This window comes from Erpetoichthys calabaricus, chromosome 18 (assembly GCF_900747795.2).
Source record: "Erpetoichthys calabaricus chromosome 18, fErpCal1.3, whole genome shotgun sequence".
NCBI classification, from domain to species: Eukaryota; Metazoa; Chordata; class Cladistia; order Polypteriformes; family Polypteridae; genus Erpetoichthys; species Erpetoichthys calabaricus.
Window position 1 is genome coordinate 83,873,137 of NC_041411.2, and position 21,065 is coordinate 83,894,201.

The 21,065-nt window shown below is 39.1% G+C and overlaps 2 protein-coding genes across 6 annotated transcripts in view; both read right to left on the reverse strand.

Annotated features, from left to right (window-relative positions):
* adamts9 (ADAM metallopeptidase with thrombospondin type 1 motif, 9) overlaps positions 1-21,065 on the reverse strand; it is a 512,150-nt gene that overhangs the window by 253,830 nt on the left and 237,255 nt on the right. The gene's annotated exons all lie outside the window — the stretch shown is intronic.
* Positions 7,650-21,065, reverse strand: part of magi1b (membrane associated guanylate kinase, WW and PDZ domain containing 1b) — a 297,633-nt gene continuing 284,217 nt past the window's right edge. For 3 of the 5 annotated variants that reach the window (XM_028824466.2, XM_028824465.2, XM_051921187.1), the window contains 2 exons: positions 17,867-17,955; positions 10,386-10,587 (listed from right to left, as the gene is read on the reverse strand). In XM_028824466.2, coding sequence (XP_028680299.1) covers positions 10,531-10,587; positions 17,867-17,955 — 146 coding nt within the window. In that variant the 3' untranslated portion in view covers positions 10,386-10,530. Of the gene's footprint in view, positions 10,588-17,866; positions 17,956-21,065 lie in introns of all 5 variants that reach the window. The other 2 variants (XM_028824457.2, XM_051921186.1) reach the window with 1 other exon arrangement.

Here is a 21,065-nt window from a genome sequence, read left to right on the forward strand (position 1 = left end):
TGCTTGTACAAATCCCATACCAAATGGCATAAAACAGATTTATGCATTACAAATTTAATTCCAACAGATGGCGCATCATAAATATTTGTATTAAGGCATTTTATTACTACTAATATTTATGATGCACCATCTGTTGGAATCACAAATGCAATACATTTTATTACAACATGCATTACAAAATACATTCCAATAGATAGGGCACTGCAAATGTTAACACTGAGGTTTACATTGATTACTTAATTTCAACCCATCTTAGATGGGTACAATAGCTATCATTTCACATGGTGTATAGAAATTGTACTCTATTACACTGATAGGTGGTGCATACAGTGAAAGCGCACCACATTACAACAAAAAGTCTTGGGCTTCACTGACTTCCGGTATAACTGATTGAATTATTTCAAATGCATTGTATTGCAGTTTTATGTAAACAGCAGTGTACTGATAAAATCAATATTGAATTGCATATTTTGTAAGGGAATTGTGCAGAAGCACAATTTCTTTGGTTTAAGGCTCAAAATTTCCGTGGCCTTGATTTAGTAATTTCACCTGTGTATAAATTGCAGAAACATGGATACAGCTGCTCTGTGCTTATAAACTACTGTAGGACAGTATTTGATAAGGAAAAGCACTATATAGAAGGATATGACTACCTCAGTCACCATCACTGTCTCCTGCGTGATCAAGATTGGTTTACTTAACCATCCAGTATTTGTTTTAGAGAAAGATATGAATATTAAGTGCAATGAACCAATGGGTAGTACTTGTCACTTGGGCCTTTTCTTTTTTTGAGCTTTTTTAATCACTTTCCTCTCAAATTGTTTATACTCTGTTCATAATATTCTTATGCATGTATGTATTATTTATGTTTGTGTGTGTGTGTATATATATCTGTACTAGGGGGCCCAACCCCCAGTTGCAGCCAGTCTGACGCTCACGTTGTGAAGGAGACGCGGTCACTCCTCCTAAAAAGTCACAGATATAAAATAGTTGTACTTTTAGGTTTAGGATTTTATATATATATATGAGTAGATATCTATATATCGAACCTCAGATGTCAGCGCCAACCAGCCACACAAGCATTATCTGCTAGGTAACCACCCAAATAATCAGATTGAGACTCAGACCTAAGAAAATACATATACAATTGTAATTCTTTTATCTGGCTTTTATTTCTTACTAATTTTAGTCAGCTTTTAGTTGTTTTAAATGTGCCATATAAATAAACTAAGTAAATATTCAATTTTAATCTTTTGAATTGCTCTGTAAATCTTACTATGGCACATGCAATAAGGAACGCTTTATAAATGTGTTCACCTGATGAATATGAAGTTACAGATCGGTCCATTTAGTGGCAGGCAGATACCATTTGACATGTAAATTACTTGCCTGCTCATTTCCTGTGGTTCCCTACGTCATCCAGCATCCATATTGGTGCCTTCCTCAGCTGTAGTAATGAGCAGGTATTTTGTATATTAATTCTGCACCTTAAGCTGAAGCCCCTGCTTTCAGCTTACACCAGATTTGATTATCATGTTTTCACTCATATTGTTGGCAGGAGATAAGCATATAGCAGGTGCTAGACTCATCCATAGAGTTTTGATAAGCATTTTATGCAGACAAGCTGGAGTGGGCAGGGAGATGGCAACACAACAATGACATGCAAGAACAATAGTGCAGTGTGAAAGGGCCGGAGCATGTAAGAGATGGCTGGCTGCTAACGCTTCACGCCTCCTTGTTCCTCGATTGCTCACTGGACCCAGTCCTAAACCTCTCTATTCATGTCCTTACAAAGCCTCATTTATTCCTGGATAAAAGCTGTATGGAGAAGAGCTAGTGGCAAACCTCCAAAATATGTGGGGCTTCCGATGTCCAGAACCTCAGGGGACAACAAATCAAATTGAGTTCCATATAAGACACTGAAGACACAAGGGGACAATCACAGGGCTGATTTCTTTCTTGTCTTGGCCAAAATCCATGTCTCCCACATGGAACAGTATTCCTGTAATATGCTAGAATGAAATGAGTCAACAAAAATAGCAGTAATGGAGACTGTGACCCCAGAGGGAAAATTCTAGTATTGGATATCAACATCAGGTTCTTTTTTTATGGTAGGTGGTGCTTAGGCTAACAAATGTTAGGCTATGGAAAATGTAAGCATCTCTTAATTTGTTAAGCAGAAATCTGAATATTCTCACACTAGTTGTAAAGCTCAGTTAATAAGTGAAAGCAAATTAGTCACATCAAGTGGGACACTGGGGACATGCGGTAACCATAATACGGTGATGCTACTGCACCAATGGCATGACTGCTGCATGCTGTATTTATACACTACTGTACATATTATTGTGCATGGTCTTATTTTGCACTTTATAGAGTTGTTTGGCACAATACGGAAGGGGCTATGTAATGTAAACCTTTATTTAGGATGCCAATTCCATTGTTTCTGTACCACTGAAATGAGTAGGCAGACTGCCCAGTAATCCAGAGCCCTGCCCCAAATGTTCAACCCTGAAGCCAATTGGATTAATTTATCAAATTATCGTGAATTACTTAAGGGGGCATACTGTGACCAAATTGATTGGCTGCCAAAATAACCCTCACCTCGCTCTGTACATGTGACACAATGTGTCTTGGAATCAAAGTGAAAAGAAATAGAACCTCACGAACTGAGATTCACTTGTGGTGACCGCTCCATTGACTGAAAAGTGGAAATAAATATGACGCACCTTCCAAGGAAATTTCAAAAAAGTGGAAAGCAAACATATTGTCAATTAAACAATAATTCTTATCTATTATAATGAATGTGGCATTGAGGATATTTTTTTTTTTTTTTTTGGAAAAGATATTATGAATGGTTACTAAACTCAGCCACTTGACTCATGGTGCAAGATAAGGAAGAAAGTAGTCAAAAAATTAATTGATGCCATTTATTTACCTTGTCATAAGTAACATTCTTTTTTAAATAACATTTTTCAAAGAAGCTCCACCATTAACAATACATTCTTCTAAATTAGATTGTAAATTGTGCAGCATATCTCGCTTTTCATTCGACAATTCAAAAAAAAAAAAAAAAAGTGCACCTTAGGTTGTGTAGCTAAATTATTCCTAAAAAATGTTTCTTTTTCATATGGGTGATAGTATAAATCTTAATGAACAATTTGGCAAACAGTCCAGTCATGAATGTTTAATGCCACTGCCTGACCACACGCTAAACAAAGTTCTCCGCTCTACAGCCTGCCCCTTCCTTTTGATATTTTCTAGTGTTTGTACATTTCTGCAATTCCCATTCATTTACCATTTGCTCATCTCTTGTGTTAACAACATTCATCCATCAATCGACAAACTCACTGAACTCTTGGGTCAAGCACACAGCCTTTTACTATGTAATGTGAACAAGCAAATAATAAACTGGCGAGGACATATCTAAGTCTGTGACTAGTCTGTGTGGTTTACACAATCATAAAAGCAAGTTTGGTTCACAAACAGTTATTTAATAAATGCCTAGAAAGTGGACAGACTTAATGAACTACGTGCTAAAAGGGTAAGTGATGCAGTAAAATGTGACCAAATTACAAAAGTACTGTATGAGCACTTTGCAACTGAGATAGACAGCTTGATTTTAAATTAACAACTTAATAACGATTTACCAAACTTTCAGAATTACACTTCATTATGACTTTGGGATTTGATACCTGAACTTTATTGTTGCAGCAAATGAAAAAATACAAACATACAAATTGCACATGCAAATTACCAATTAATGTACTAAATATGTTAATAAATACAGCTTTTCTATTTGTGTCTGTTTAAAAGAAATGTTGGTTTCAGCCCTGCCCAGTGTTGGTTCCTGCCTTGACAGAGTAGACCTTGCAGCATTCTTTCAGCTTAAGAGTGAATCGAGTAGTCGAGGACACCAGTGCATTTAAGACTGAAGTCAGGAAGCACTGCTTTACACAAAGAGTTGTGGGACTCTGGAATAAACTAGTGAGACATGGAGTTGAAGCAGAAACCTTGTAGAAGAGTCTGGAGGAGATATTGGGAGAGCTTAACTCTAACCCATACAAACAGGCTTGATGGACTTAATTGGCTCCTCTCATTTGTCAAATTTCTTATGTTGTTGTGCGTGATACTGCTGACTTAGGCTCCAACCCTCTATGATCCTGAATTATATCAAGCTGTGTGTTTTAAGAATACAACTTTATATTAGTTTTAGCAACCAGAATGTCATCTTTTTCATTTGGGTGATGGCAGGCAGAGATGGAACAAAAGGCATTACAGAATGGGTAACAAAGTGGGTGGGGACATTGGGACCCTGTAAGGAAACATTCCCTTGTGCACGCCATATAATTTAAAAAAGAAAAATGCACATAGCCATGTAACCTTTCGTTCAGATGAAGTACTGAGAACTATTCATTGTAAATTGCTTCTCTATTATGGGCGAATGTATTATTCATCAGAATGAAAACCGTTTATGGCAACAAGATGCTTCTCAGTTTAGCATGTAACGAAAATCAATTTCTATTCTGAGTAAAGTGGAATGAATTAACATTTTGAAATGAGAGGCTGTGTGAAACCTTTACACGAGAAATCTGAAAATGCTAATCATTATGCTAATGAGGTTTAAATTAATATTGACTTGCCTGGTCACAGCTCCTTGAAGATAACGTACAAATGTCCATCCTAGCACAGGGAATGCCGCCAAAACACGTCTGCTTCAGAAAAATCTTGAATCCAGATGAATGCTTTCATCTTTGACTAGACTCAGTACATCTGTTACAACATTTCAGACTTATGGCAATAACACTTTTAATAGGATGTGAAAAGTCATACTAGATAAATAGGGCAACTTTCCTTTTCAGAATTTAATTCATGTGAGAATCTGAGTTGGTGAGGACCTGTCCGGCGTTTTCATTGCACGTTAGGACCTTCCAACACAAACACACAGTCCCTACCAAGGTTTGATTTGGCCTTTTGCACCCGTGTGGCGGCATACAAAGCACAGTACTGGACTGGAAATCTGCTGGGGTGGTGCTGGATAAGTACACGGATTTTACTTAGAATCCTTAACCATAAATATGTCTGTTAAACCCTCCTCGCTCACTGGTCTTCAAATTTTATTGAAAACCAGCAATTTAGATGGGGGAATGCAAAAGCCAGCACTTTAACCTAGAAGGCTTCACACAGCCTTAGCCACTGGTTGTTCTGTTGAACTTAAGAAACGGAGTAGACACGATCCTGACTCATAGCCAAGAGCGTTCTCCCATGAATAAATATTAAACGTGTCCTGGTGAAAAGAAAGCATTTCTCAAGAGTCTTTATTAAAGAGCCAGGGCTTGCAAGTGATGCCACCTCACATATCCAATCCAACTCGATACAGCCCAAGCAACCGTTGTCAATTGAGGTCACATGTGACTTCACAGCAACAGAGCCTGTACACAGGTTGCCATAGCAACAGAAAGAGACACGTCAGGGTCACGCAGGCACCCAAGGCGTCTGCAGTATTGCTGATGTCATAATTAAGTGAGCAGGTTTTATTAGTGGCTTCATGTTGGCCAGGTCTGTTTCATTTTTATTGTAGCCGGCGGCTTTTTACATTTCCCCACAGTAAATTGTCTTAATTAATATTTCATAGGCAAGGTAAGAGAAAAGGGATAATACCATTAGCCATTAAAAATTGCACATCCATAATTTAGGCCTCTGATACCATTCATTAGCTGAGAAATCTTAAAGCTTTCAGTCATTCATAGCATAAGGCACTGCCAGTGGCATTTTTGGCAATGATATATCCTGACATTGCTAGAAATCCACTGACACAATGATGAGCACTAAATATTGCCACCTAATGACAAACAGCACAGTAATATAACATAATTTGAACTGCTCTCTGTCCAGTCTAAGTTCCCAAATTGCTGGTACTTACCATCACAAGAGCAAGAATAATGATGATGAAAAAGCCACCTAACTGTAGAAGCAGGTCGTGAAGTCCATCCATTCAACTTTACATTAATGAACTGCAAAGATTTAGATCAAGATGTGGAAAATGGGGTGGGGGGTATTGGTGGTGTATAAATGTATAAAAGAATTGGCAATGAATGTTGTTTAAAGTTCACATATCCTGCCTCACAACAGAGTGACAGAGATATGTAATCACACTAGGAAGGTAAACATTACCACCTTCATCTGCTCACTGCCCAAAAAGAGAGGGACTTGAAATGGAGCCTGTGATGCAGAAATGTAAGCTGTGGGGTGAAGGTTTGCCTTCTAGCAAGGGATGGAATCTTAAATGTCCAATTCTTCTGCAGAAAGTACCTGGAGTCCCACATTACATGTAAATTGGGACCCTTAGTGTGTCGATGGAAGGAAAAGTAAGTTGTATCTGCAATAACAAACTTCAAGAAAGGGTTTCAATGTAGAGCTGAGGATTTACAAAGAAACTCCTGTATAAACGCCCTGAGCTGCGGCACACATTGAGAGAGCTCGACTCAAAGCCGGCCCTGGTCACTGTTCTCCACTTCCTCCAGCATCGCAGAGATATGAAGGCTAGCTTGGCTGCCACTGTGTGAATGACAACGCCAGATGATGAATCCTGTACTGGAAAAGGAAACATTTGATACAAGATCCATCTATTCTAAACCTTCTTTTTCCATTACAGGATTTTGAGGATTAAAAGCCAATCCCATCAGGGTGTAAAGCAGGAACACACACTAGATAGAATGGCAGTCATATACAGACATACCAAAACACACACTTACTCACATTATTATTATTATTATTGTGTGGCTGACGCCTTTATCCAAACTTGCATTACAACATTTGGGAGCTACAATTGGTTTCATTTCTTTTATTTTTCCAATTGGAGCACAAGCAGGTGAAGAGCTTTGGTCAGGGTCACAAAGTGACAGTAACAGGATTTGAACTCACTACCTCAGGGTCTGCAGACCAAAGCCTTAACCCCTATGCCACACTGAAGTCCAAAGCCTTGATCACAACACCACACTGTCTGCTTGTTTAGTGTATAATTTATCTAATCTGCATGTCTTGGATAAGTAAAAGGAATCCAGAGTTGGCAGACAAAAATCTAAATGGAAGGTTAAAACATTCAAACTTTTAGTCCAGTTTTAGGGTTGCAAGGAAACTAAACCTATTTCATCTAGTCACGTTAATATCCAAAACACTAAAATGAATTGATTGTCTGTCCCCCCTTGTCCGTCTGTTTTTTGTTGGTTCCAATCTGGCACGAGTGTGAGTGTGCACGAGTGGTTCTGCGACAGACTAGAGTCCTGTCCAAAAAGCTGCTTCCTGCATTGCGCCACCACAAAAGACTCCAATCCCCATGCAGCCTTGAATGAGATGACGTCAGCATGAAAGTTGTCATTTCACTTGAAGCACATTTAAAATGACTAGCTATGCAAGAATGACAATACCGATCACATGGGGGACTGAACTTGGGCTTGCACCAGGAGAATTCTAGCACTGCAGTCATGGAGGGGACAGTATTCCCATGGAGCTCTGGCGGGACAGGACACTTGAAAATGCATCTCTCACAAGCATCACACTTGAAACAAGATGGCCGCCAGAATGCCCAGTGAGATAAGAAGTGCAAGCTCATCTTCAGAGTTATACTCAGTTTTAAGGGGACACATTCATGCATTTGTATGGAAAACTTTATTTGATAATAAAAATAGCATTCACAGACTTCTTTGTAGCTACATATACATTGTGATCTTTTTTTTCAAGGATAGAAGCTTTCACTGGTAAGTCCACATCTACTTTTACTTTGACTAATGTTATGTTTATAGCCTTATGGGTCAAATAAAGCTATGGACAATGTAGTATTTATATATGCATAGTGTTTTATAAAAAGATTGGCCCATATGGTCTTTTTTTTTTCTTTTTCAACACAGAAGATTGCATTATATCTATAACACATTGCAAGAAATAATGCTTGAAGAAGAAAGACTGCATACAAGTGCTGTATAATACATAGGCAGGCCCACCAGGAATGGGGAAAAAAAATTAAAACAGGAAATTAAAAAAAAAAAAAGATTCAGGTTTACTTACATATTCTTCCATTTTTAAAACTGCTTTACATACCTGATTCAGTATACATTAAAATATTTCCCATGAATCATTTGTTCCATTTCAGAAATATAAACACTTATCACATTCCTCACAGCTAAGTTTTTTTGTCATAAATTCTCTTTTATACAAGAAAAAGGCAACAGTTTATTTTTCCAACTCTTACTTACATATGCAATTCTGTACACAATAATGATTGGCCATTAAACTCTGGTACAGTACCATGGCAACAACAGTGATCGAACTTGTAATGTTTTTGTTGTGTTTGCTTCTTCATATGGAAAAAAAAATGTGAACAATGACACGCACGCACGCGACACACACACACACATACACACGTGCGCGTGCACACAAATGCACTGTAAAGCAGCAACTTACTTCAGTGGTCCATTAAAAAGACAAACACCGTGGCTCAGCGAGGCAGATCGGATTTGTTTTGCAGTTTCTGTACCACAGCAGACTTCAACTGCGTGACAACCAAATTCAATTTATAATGTTTATTTAAAAAAAAAATAATAATAAATACAAAAAAAGTGGTTGTGTCAATAATCATAACAAACAGAAACCCAATCCTCGCCACGTTTATTCTTCCAAAAAGTAAATGAACTCTTTTAGTTGAGTGGTTTAGAATCATTGACGCAAAAGCTTGACATGAAAATCGCATTCAATTAGCTCAGCGTCTTAAATAGAGAAGGTGGTCGTCACTACAATGCTGGTTCTCTGTGCCAACAAAAAGCAATGTGGCCATAGAAGGTGGGCAACTGAGAAGGAAAACAATAAATAAATTACAAAGAAAAAATAATTCATAACCAGTGCTTGTATTACCAGCAACACCAAATCAGACTTGAACTGATCACTTTTCTTTTGCCTTGCATTGTCACACTCTGTGCAACAGACTAGCAAACCTCCGACACGACAGCTCTGTGCTGCTAACTGTGGCATAGGATAGTCATGCCTCAGTCGCTATGCGACAAGTATGGCTGCCTGGAGTACAGTAACTGAACGAAAAACCAAAGAACAAAGTGAATTATGAACCTCTTCATTCTTTTAGAGACTTCAAAATGTGCTCAACATGTGTGTATATATATGTAAATATATACATACATACATATATATATATATATATATATCTCTATATATCCTTCATGAAACTCACTCATAAGGGTAGACAGATTGCAGTACATTTCCTAAATTGTCTTGTTTCTTCATTTGTGGAAAACAATCCGTTCCAAACACAAACACACTGCAAACTGTTAAAAATCTATACAGACTTAAGGATGGGTTTGTGCTCTAGTCTCAAAATATGTCAAAAAAAACAAAAAAAATAAGACAGCGCTGGGGAGAGCCAGGTACCCTTCAGCTTGTTCAAACACATAAAAAGAAGTCTCTTGTGCACACTGGGATTCAAAATTCAGATACCAGTGTGGAAAATTGCCTGTCATCTGTCAGACAAACAAAAACAACAAACCCTTGTTAAATACAGTATGTTAGGCACATATTTACTTTTTTTTCTATTTTGTTCATCTATAAAATTCGGATGAATGCATTTCTGAAAAACAAATGCACCGTTTAGAATTCTCTGTGTCCCCTGTGAGAAATGGTTAAGTTCTTGGAGCTCTGGGAACAAAGAAAGACAAATCTAAATCCCACCGCTGCCGCCTTTCCACCCATGGATGTTGTTGTCGTTTTATTTTTTTTATTCTTTTAGTGAGAAGAAATGCAGTGCAAAGCAGCCACTGGGTCAGATACTGAGATCAGTGTGGTTCTCTTTGTAAGGGCGTCGCCTTGGCTCTGGGGGTTGTCTGGAACTTTTATTGAAGTCAGCCTTTGGCACGTTCTCCCCTCTGTCTCCCTGCCAGTGCTTTCTGTCTGGCGACACTTCTCGCCGCCTGTCAGATGACTTTGCCCTTCTCCTCCTCTCAGGAGATCCTCTAGCATGCTCCTGTCTATCGAGAGATCTCCTTCTCTGAGGAGGACTTTCTTTACCACGCTGGGGGGATCTGGCCCTTCTTCGCTCCTGTCTCTTGTCTAAACTCTCCTCACCGTTGGCTCCAGATGGTTGGTTATTGGGATGCTGCTGGTAAAAGCTTTGTAGACTGTTTTCAACTTTCATTCCTCCCTGCTGCTGTTCTGTCTTCTTCCCTGGCTGCAGATCGATTTTCTTCAGAAGCTGCTGCCCCAGCTTAAGGGCAACATTGTTTGGTGCCTTCTTTTCAGGTTCCTGTGCCACCTTCCATCCCTGGTCTGGTGATCTGTGCCTTCTGTTTGAGAGGCTGTTGTAATTTCCATTTCCGTTCCATGTGTGGTGCTCCTTGGAGTGTCTGCTGTGCCCTCCGCTGCCTGCAGGCTGCCTTCTCCTTTTGTCTCCATGTTGTGATGATTTGTGAACTTCTGGTGGATAACTGGACTCCAATGATGGGTGTAGTCGACAGTCAAATGGCATGGTTTTCACTTCCGAAACATTTTGTGAACCTGTGGTGGAACTGTTCCCGTCATTGCCGGCGTCTGCAACATAGGTTAAAAAAAAAAAAAAGTAAGACATTTTTGTAGAATAAGTCGACTGCAAAGATGAACAACACATTTCCTTTTGATCTCTGCATTATGCTTACATCACTAAATGCTATTGTCCAAGCAAAGATTAGTTGTCATGAGCAAGCAGCACAGAAGAGTTAAGCACTTGTGGAACACTTAAAGCGGCTGAAAAATGGCTCCTCAGCCCTCCCCTTCAAACCTGAACCTTAACTTGGGGTGTGTAGAATAACATTAAACTAAAACAGCAAACATTAATGTGCTGCAGTAGCCAGCCGCCATCAACCTTAAATAACTGCACCCCCACCCCTGTTGTGTAGATGGTCGACGCACCTCTGGCATGATTCACTTCGTGGAGCCCACACACAAAACCAAAGCCACCAGAAGTGCCACACAATGGTCAACTCAAGCTCACTTTAGTTTGAATATTTATTACGTACAGGGTAGTTATTTAAAAATACTTTTAATGTAATGCAGATGGTAAAAAAAAAAAAATTATTCAGTTTTTAAAAAGTTATGTGAAATTCTAAGACTAAGTCGGAAAAATCGAAAAACACAGCTGATAGCATGAAGGACTCGAAAAACTGACATATTGTGATAGTGCGGCACACATCTGAAAAGCCATTTTGTTAGTGTTACTTGTGCACCACCTGCCTCCATATAGTGGTTAAGCCAGTAGATCTGACTGAGGTGTGTTTTAGGATTTGCTTGTGTGTCCGACATTAGTATGGTGATGACAGGAACTCTGCTGTGCTACCATTTGAACATATCTGCTCCTCTGTAGTTTCAGGCACATGGCTCGCTCCACCAAAGGCTCCCTTCTGTTCTGTCCAAAAACTGTCTGCTTCCATGGTGACGTTGGGTAAAAATGATCTGAGGAAACATTATGGAAGAACATGTATGGATTACTTCTATATGTGTACATCACAATGACTCAACAAATCGGTGTCTGAGACCTTTGGGAATGTCAGCAGACCAGCATTTAAAGTGTCACTATGCAGCAGATGAGGGTCTGCTCTCGAGCACTGGACTGTATACCCTGATGCCACTGCTCAGACCTTAGCCTTAGTGAGACACTTTACCTTCCAGCCCTCACTCACGCTAAAGAAATGTAGAAATAACTACATTATTTATGTGTGATTTGCGGGTAACTTTGGACAAAAGCTTCAGCTAAAGAAATGGACATGGAATACTTCACTGTGATATGTAAAGACATATCCTTCCCATGCATATTTCTGTTACAAAGATGTGGAAAACCAGAGCTTTATTTTATAGCAACAGGTACAACATTAAGAGTGTATATGAAATTTATGTGGAAAGAAACGATTACCACAGATGTAAACCGATGGTCCACTCAGCATATCAAAAGGTTAGCTGGAATACGTTAATATGAAGGAGAACACAACAGAGTTCTCACAAGTTTTTATTCTGCCTCTTGTTGCACTACCATAGAATAATAATACATTTTATTTATATAGTGCCTTTCCCATGCTTCTACAGCCACCTAAGTTAACCTGTCTGTGTAATAATTTACCCTTTGCCCTCCACTGCCATTTTAAAGCACTTCATTAAGCTGACTGGAGAGTCTGTGAGCAAAGTTCAGTACATGGTGGCTTCTTGTGACATAGTTCAGGTTACTGAGTAGACATTAGCGTTGGGGTTCTAATTATCTCCCCCCAGATTATCAAGGCTCATTTTGGCCAAACAATCCTCTACCTGCTTATAATGAGATGTTGTTTTATTTACACGTTATTCTAGAGTGTGCTGATTTTTTTGCAACCAGGCCTCCATAATGTTACATTAAATTGCAAACATTACAGAATATAAATCGAGAGACGGTTATGTTTAAAAACTATGCTGTGCTTTTGAGACTTTTGAGTTGCTTTTGCAATATTGCTTCAAATACAACACAGCGGGACTAAAATCTTTACATAGAGGAACGAGTCTATGCATTTCCGTGGACTGTAGGGCACGATGGATTAAAGTTCAACAGAGAGATAAGTTGAGGCTTAATAAAAGCCTTCAGAAATGTTAGACATTAATAAAACTGATTTAGCACACTTCCTTCTGTTCACATATAAACCATGAACACCCCTGGAAATGAACAGAAAGTGCTTTCAAAACTTAAACATTTCTTCATATGAACAGTTATAGAAATCTGGAAGAAACTGCAGTGTCATGTAGGTGAAAGCGTAAACCCTGACAGCTTGTAGAGAGTGTTTGGAAGAGACACCGAAACGACAAAGCCATCATGTCAGCACCCTCACAGTCATAGTGTTACATCTTGTAGAATTATAACCTAATTTTAATTTGAAGCAGTTGTCATTATATTTATTTGTCATTGCTTATTTTGGAAGTTTGTTATCAATTGTGTCTTTTCTGCCCTTTGCTGTAATGTAGGCAGTGTGTGTTTCTGCGTTACTGGACAGTGTAAATTACAAAGTGCCAATACCAGCAACCTTATAAACTGATGAACAGTGTGAGCACATCAAGTACGACATAGGGGAAGCAGTCTGCACAGCTATCATCTCTGGCTAACTAGGGGGCTCCGCCCCCTGCTCGCTTCGCTCGCCAACCCCTGGTGTTGGGAATGACAAAGAGCGTGATGTATGAATGAGATATAGAATAGTGTGAAGGTGTAGATGATGCAAATAGAAAGCAAACAATAAAGTGTGTGGCACAGTGTAAAGGTTTATTGGAAAATTTCTTTGTACACGCCGTTTAAGTGTAAAAGGTAATTCCAGGTCAGAACTTGTAAGGTCAATGAAGATGGTCATTATCGTGATCAGAGTCAACTTTGTCAGAGCTTAGAAAGAGTTGTGTCTCTCCAGGAAGAAATGGAATGACTTGGGTATTTATGTTTTCCACATTAATATTTTTTGGACATAATATAGTGCGTTGTGTTAAAAGGGGCATTTGGTCTAATGAGATTGCTGTTCCAAATCTCTCTGTAACTAAGTCGTCGCAGATAAAGGCTTGAGGAATTGTAATAATATGTGGCTGAAGTCCATCTGTATTGGTGAGTGTACCATCTCTCAGTTGTAATAAGCAATTGTTATGATCTGGTTCTGGACATCGTATCTTTTTTACTAACTGTATCTTTTGAAAGCAATGCCAATTGTCTGCGTATTTTAAGGTGCACTGAACAATAGCTGAGTGCATGGCATCTGGAAGAATAGCTAATCACTGTTTAAAATCTCCTCCTAATAAAAGTACCTTTCCTCCAAATCGAATATTATTATTCATAAACGTTTGTAGAAGTTTATGAATGGTGTTGAGTAAGTGACTTCATGCCATTGTACATTCATCAATAAACAACATTTTTTGAAGACGGATGTCACGTGCAGTGCCCACCGTTAATGTTCATAGTGGATACCGATTTGTAGGATCTAATGCAGTTGATAAAGATTTCACTTTCAGGTACATCGTCAGTTAGAATCTTCTGTAGATATTCAGTATATGAATGTAAAGAAGGCAGTCTAATTTGACCCTTTTGACAACAACGTCTAAATGTATTACTTGTATTGCCAGTTGTTTCTTCAGGGAAGTGAACTGAATGACAATGATTGCAAATGACATTCATTAATCGGAATGAATTTTTCCGGGGTATGTTTTGCTTGTGCCGTTTGAGAGGCGCGTTGTTGCATGTGTAGTATTTGGGACGTGTTGTTTTGGAGCTGTAATCGATTTGCCTGTGCTGTGTGAGACGCCCGTTGTAGCCTTCCTTGCCGTTAACGTATGTCTGAGACGGGAGGTGTTTCGTTTTGAATCCGTGCCTGTTGTGATGCAGCACTTTGATTGATAGTTTGCGTCATGTGGATCCAGGATGTAGATTTGTGCATATTTGCGTTGTTGATTTGTTTCAGGGTGCACTGTTCCAATGCGATGCAGTATTTGTGCACATATGCGAAAGCAGTATGGGCCATTGCCTTTTGGTGGCCTGATATTTACTAAAAGCAAATGAACTATTGTAGGATCTAACGCAGTTCATAAAGTTTTTACTTTTAGGTACATCGTTAGTTAGAAGCTGTAGTTGAGCTTTGCGTTTTTGGAGTCGAGACATTTTTTCTTTTAGAAATATGGATAAGTAATAAGAAGTATTGCACTCACTGTTAATATGGAGACTTTTCTGCGGTTGAACGGTTAATAGTGCCTTATGGTAATGAGATCCACCTATGCTGCATAGCCGTCTATTTTGTTGTTTCTTTCATGTTCGTGTGTTTGTTCCTGTTATCCTTTCCTTTTCGTTTTGTACCCGTGACCGTGTATTCATGACTTGTTTCAATATGTTTCCTTTTCTGCAGTTGAACGGTTAATAGTGCTTTATTGTAAGGAGATTCACCAATGCTGACACCTATGCTGTCTAGTGTGAAGGTGCTGACGTTCACTTTAGAATATGTGGCTTTGGGTGTGACTTCTTATGGATGTGGGGGGGGGGGGTGGTTGTTGCGCGAGCGTCTTCTTTCTTTTTGTGTTCCTGTGTCTTGTTGAATCCCCCTCTTTGTGTGTGTCCCGTCCCTCGCTTGTAGGGTCTGTGGGGTGGTTTTGTGTTCTTTTTTTTGTGTTCCATGGGCTTGTTGAATCCCCCTTTTGGTGTGTGTCCCGTCCGGTGCCTGTAGGGGGGGGGTGCCTTGCTGTTGTGTGCGAGCCTCTTTTTTTTTTTTTTTTTTTTTTTTTTTTTTCGGGTCTAGTTTCGTGTGCAATGTGTTTCGTGCTTTTCCTGCGTTTGACTTTGCGCCTCATTTCTCCTTTTTGTATGTGCTCACTCCTTTTTTCTGTGGTCTTGTCCGCCACTCGCGGCCCCTCATCCGCCTTTGTCGCCCTCTTTTCTCCGCCTTTCTCCGACTCTCGCGGACTCTTTTTGCGCCTGCGCCTCTCGCGGCCCCTCATCCGCCTCTCTCGCCCTCTTTTGTCCCCCTTTCTCGGCTCCTCAGTCGACTCTCGCGGACTCTTTTTGCGCCTGCGCAGTACGTCTTTTTGCAGCTACGGCCCATGGCCGGATGTGCCTGCGTCCATCATCCGGTTTAGCATTCTCGGTTAGTAATATGGATAATTAGAAGGAGCTACGTTCTCAAAAATTTATTTTCATCAATCCCCTGTGGCTATGACTTGTCTTAAGTGGGCTTCCAAAACAGATGAGATCTGTGTAGAGTGAGGTTGGGTTTGTTTGACCACTGAATTGGATACATGTAGAGAATTCTGAGCTTGTCAGAGGAAGTGTCCTTAGCAAGATGAAAGCTCCACATGATACAAGGAGCAGTGTGCCAGTGAAGAGCTCCTGGACTTTGAATGTTCGGAGTCTTTTAGCGATGGTTGTATTGATAGTGCAGTATGTTAGTTTAAAAGATTACACAAAGCAGCCAAATGAAAGTTCTGTATTTGTTTTCATTCATAATAAACAAGTAACTTGTAATGGGAGCATGGTGAACAGGAGTGTGTGAATTTTGAAATAAATTTTATATTTACCCAATTAAAAGTCCAAAAAAGTTCTAAAATATTATGACACACCATTCATTATACAGCAGAATCTTTTATGTGCAGCATCACATACAAAATGGTTTCCACAGTTGTATAGTGGGAGCCCTGGGAAACATTAAGTGTCTCACTCAGGATCACAAGTTACATCAGGTCTGAGAAATGAATGTCTAACTTGGTGCTCTATGGTCCAGCGCCTTGGTCTTCTGTGCTCTCTCCATAATCCCACTCACGGAGCTCTCCGTATTCTGAACGAATCATTTTCTTCTAAAGTGTAGTTCAGTGCAGTTTTAGGGGGCTGTTACAGTACATCCAGTGGATACAGGACAGAGGTGCAGTGATTAGCACTGCTGCCCTTCAGATCTTGAATCGAGTATGAGTCTCAGACCCAGTATACATGTTATGTTCTCACATCGTCTTCCAGGGAGGTTCTCCCCTCACGTTTTCAAAGACATGTTTGCTGTTGCTTGGAGAGTCTGAATTGGCTGCACGTGAGTGGGTGCATATGTATACCTCTGGGCCCTGTGATGAACTGGTGTCCTGTCCTGTCCAGTGCTGATCCCTTGGCATATGTGCCACACCCCCCCAACCTCTGACCCTAATTTAGCTTAAGCAGATTTCTGAATGTAATGTTTTGCATGAATAAAAGCTGACAAAACATGCTATGGAAATAATGTGAACGCATAACAAAGAACAGGCAAAGCCAGTGTGAGCAGAAAGCCTCAAGCAGTCCGAAGAGTGGTAGTGTGAGTGGACACTGAAGTGCTCTGCTGCACTGTCTCCGTCTGCCAGAATGACACACACTGCAGGGTACCTCATTTAAATTGGCCTGCTTTATAATTCTTTTTTGCCCAACATTGACTTTTTTTTGAACTGGAATCTGCTTATCTGTAAACTGCAAGAAAGTTGCGTCATTAAATGAGTGCTGCTGCCCAATCCCAAAATCTGGAGTGCAGCAATAGCAAATGTTGCTGATGAAAACTGTGCTGTTCTCCTGCGCAGGTAAAAACTATAATGAAATATTCCTACATGTATCATTGAGCTCAGCTATACAGTGAACAAAGCAAGCCACAGAGATAAAACTATATTTTTATACTTGTATATTAAAATTTCATAGAAAATGATATAGCTGTGTTCAACATGTAGCTTTTGCCCTTCACCTGCTGTTTGAAGAGAGAAAAGCAATCACTTCAAATGACGAGTATCTGAAGAACAATTGGGCATTGACTTGTACAAGGACAGATGGAGATAGGCAAATCCGAAAAGGGCCAGACAATGCAGCTGGCCACACTTCGCAAGACTAATTAAAGATAAGCACAATTCTTGCATGTTTAACAAGCATGCAGATATTCCTCGCTCAAATCTGTGTAGTTCTGTGTACTCTACTGTATCTTCTGAATGCTCAAAGGGATCGACTTTAGCAAACACTTCATATACTGATGAACAAGCTGGCAGCACCACTGAAGGAGGAGAGGTTTTCAACATTTTATTTTGTAAAACAGCGTAAGGGAGGCAAAAGCAAGGGGCAACTAATGGAGAGGCAAAAGGGAAGGAATGAAGCATCACATTCAAAATAATAAAAAGACAGAACAGGCCAAAAATTAAAAATATGCGGGAAGAGGCGCATGAATCCATTTATTAAGGGTCACATATCTGCTGCAGCTCAGGACTTGTGCATGGGAATGAATGGATTCATAGCGAAAGGCATGGAGCACAGCACAAATGGGTAAGTCAGGCCACACCACAGAAACACCTGCAAAACGGAATTTGATTTACAAACCGTGGTTTGATTATGGCCCATAAGGTAGAAACAAGGCTCCCCCAGCTTGTCATTTCTCATACATGCAGCGAGATGAGGAGGAATCATCGCTGAAGGGAGATGGAAGAGCCCAACGTCAAAGAAAGGAGACACAGAGAGAGAACAAAGAGAAAGAAAGCAGAAGGTTTAGATCCTCCAAATAACAGGAAGAACAACGAATTAACCCATTGATTTGTGTGCAGGGGAATGAAAAGATAATGGAATTTATTTAGTTCTAATTAAAATTTTAAAAAATTATATAGTGACAAAGTCATTAGAGGTCAAAAGCCACCAAAACAAGTAGTACAGGGAAAGAAAAACAAAACATAAAAAAACAAAGGGATGCACACAAGTTTGCAGATAATAGACATTCATATGACTAGCTGCAGTTGGTAACAGAAAGTACAGTGTCATAAAATACACAATAACACAGATTACACACATTCAAATCACAAGACAAGTGTTTAAAATGGAAACTAATCCCAAAAGTCGAAAAACTGTCACACTGTCATCATTAATGAAAGCAGAGAATGAGACAGGAGAGAGCAAAAGGCTGAGTGTCAAATAATCAAATGGATATATGGGGAGGATGTCATGACCCTGCCAGACAAACAAATAAAACATTAAAACTGATCCGTTTGTGAAACATTAAAGATCTGGATCTTCTCACATAAAGTTCAATTCCTACCTCAGCGGGTGTAAAACTGTGGGAGCACAAGGGCAGACGCCCGTTAGCATCCTGCCACTACATGTGTACATCACAGTATTTAAAAGGCCATTTACAGGTGTGTTTTACATGCTGGTACGTCTCACTTATATATAAATAAACACAACAATGATGGCTGCCTGCCTGCATCAGCTCAAACCGACACAACAATAGCTGTCTTTTTTTCATGACACTAACAGACTGCAAAAGCTAAGTTGGGATGATCAATCAACTCAGTATACTCATCAGGCAAAAAGAATACAAAATAAAAATACTGTCAATATTACTGATTTAAATGAGATGCTAATTTAAAAGGAAAAGTTCTGTTTTTTTATGGACCACTGACATATTCTAGTTTATTTAAAGTTGGTTTTGGCTATTTCTACAAACATGCTTGTTAGAATGTATTTATCGGGTCAGTATACTCACAGACATTTATACACTAGCAACTTATCATTCTGCAAAACTGAAAGAGTCAGACACTTGTTTACGGTGCGGCCCCCATTATGGGCACCGTGATGATGAAGCTATCAAAGCCCCCCTTTACTCACAGGCAGGACAGGCCTGAGCATTCAGCATCTTGAGTCTCATCCTAGTCCAATTGTTTGATTACTTTATACAGTATTAGGTTATAGTTTCAGCTGATCACTGGATAAAAGGTTGCAGTTTTGTTTGTCTGTTTTTAGAAAAACACCCCACCATTATGATCTTTTTAGCAGCCTTTTAAACCCCTTCATTTAAGTAACTAAATGAAAGGGCAGCACCCTCATCTCATTACTGTCAGATGCTGTCTATTACGATGAGTTACCTGTTTTTAGCAGTACATTTTCTTTAGGCTTTGTTTTCATTAAAACTGAGCCTCAAGTTGTATTTCACTTTTTTTATTCATTCTTTATCATCTTCCATGCGTTACTTCATACGTAATTGTTATGCTTAGCAAGTGCTGTAAGCCTAGGCATCTTTATCAAACTCTACTTGTTAAATTTAATATAATTAATTGATTGAAATACAATTAGTACATTAAACCTATGACTGGCTACTCTCCCTGAGCCTTGGGCCCTAAACCACTGCCATGTTGTGTTATTTATTTTTTTTTTATGCTGTCTAACTTATTAACAAAAATATTGCAAAAATACATGCACCCAAAGACACCCCCACATGCAAGGTAATTGTAATATAATCATTATTGGCTTAGTCTAACATTAAAGTGTATAATATTACAAAAATGTAACTTTCCATTTAAATCTAAAGACTAAGATGACATTTTTAAAAATCCACCTTTGTATTTGAAAATTAAGTTTCATTTTATTACAAAAAATATTGTTCTCCTATACACAAATGCCTGCTGCATTGCAGATGAACAGTTTGGCTTCTCAGAATTGTAATCAGCTTTGCCTTGGACATCGCGATGACCTTAGCAGACCACTTGCTTGTATTTGTTTTCTTTCTTTGAAACAGACGAGACAGTGAAGCCGTGAAGCACTTCAGTTCCAAAAGAAATGCTGTATGAGATATGGCTTTGGTTTTTCATCTTCCATTAGCTTAGCTTTTCATCACAGAACATCTGTGCCACATAAATAAATGTCACTGTTGTTGATCCAGGGCTCCCAGGTGCTGGGGTTCCTTCTTGGCATTTTTACATCCAGACACCAGTGGGCTGTCATGGTCTTGTAATTGGGATTGTCAGGTATGATCTTAACTATGTAGATAAAGGTTTTGGCCAATTGTTCAATTACAGTACAATTTCAGTCAGGACATACTATAAATTGGCACTATACATGATTATATATATGATACTCCATATAATAAAGAGGTCTCATTTTCACTTCTTAATGTACTATAGTAATAGTAATGTTTAAAACGTTTCAGTAATTCAAATGAAAAAATGAAAAGTCCAGGTTTAGCCCAGACAGTTGCAACTCAAAGTACAACATTTTCCCCAGAATGTATTCTGCCATAAGACTGATGCAAGGAGTTAAGTACCTTTATGAGACAGTATTTGAATCTTTGGTGGGACATGAACTACGTTCTGCTTATGTGGTTCTAAAAATTCATATAAGAAAACCCAGAAGCTCATTGTGTGTTGAGCTAACAGAATATGGCAGATTCCATTTTTTTGGTCTGTCTCAACACAGAGCTTTTAAAGACTTTTTCTTTATTTCCCTACAGCAGTTTTGCCCCCTAGTGGTTAAAGTGTATGACCGTAAAGAACAATGTTGCTACTTTATCTTACAGTCATAATGTAAATTTGGAAAAGCCACTTAACCTACCAGTGCTCCAGTTATAGAAAATGTGAACACTACAACAATGTTCCTATGTGATTTGTGAATCTCTTTTGACATACAGTACAATTACAGAGAATATAAAAGGCAAACTCTCACTTTATGTATACCATTATGCATCTTTAGATAAGATCTTTAGATATTTAAAATGGTGTGCTGTCACAGTTCCAAGCTCCACTCTTTCCAAACTGCT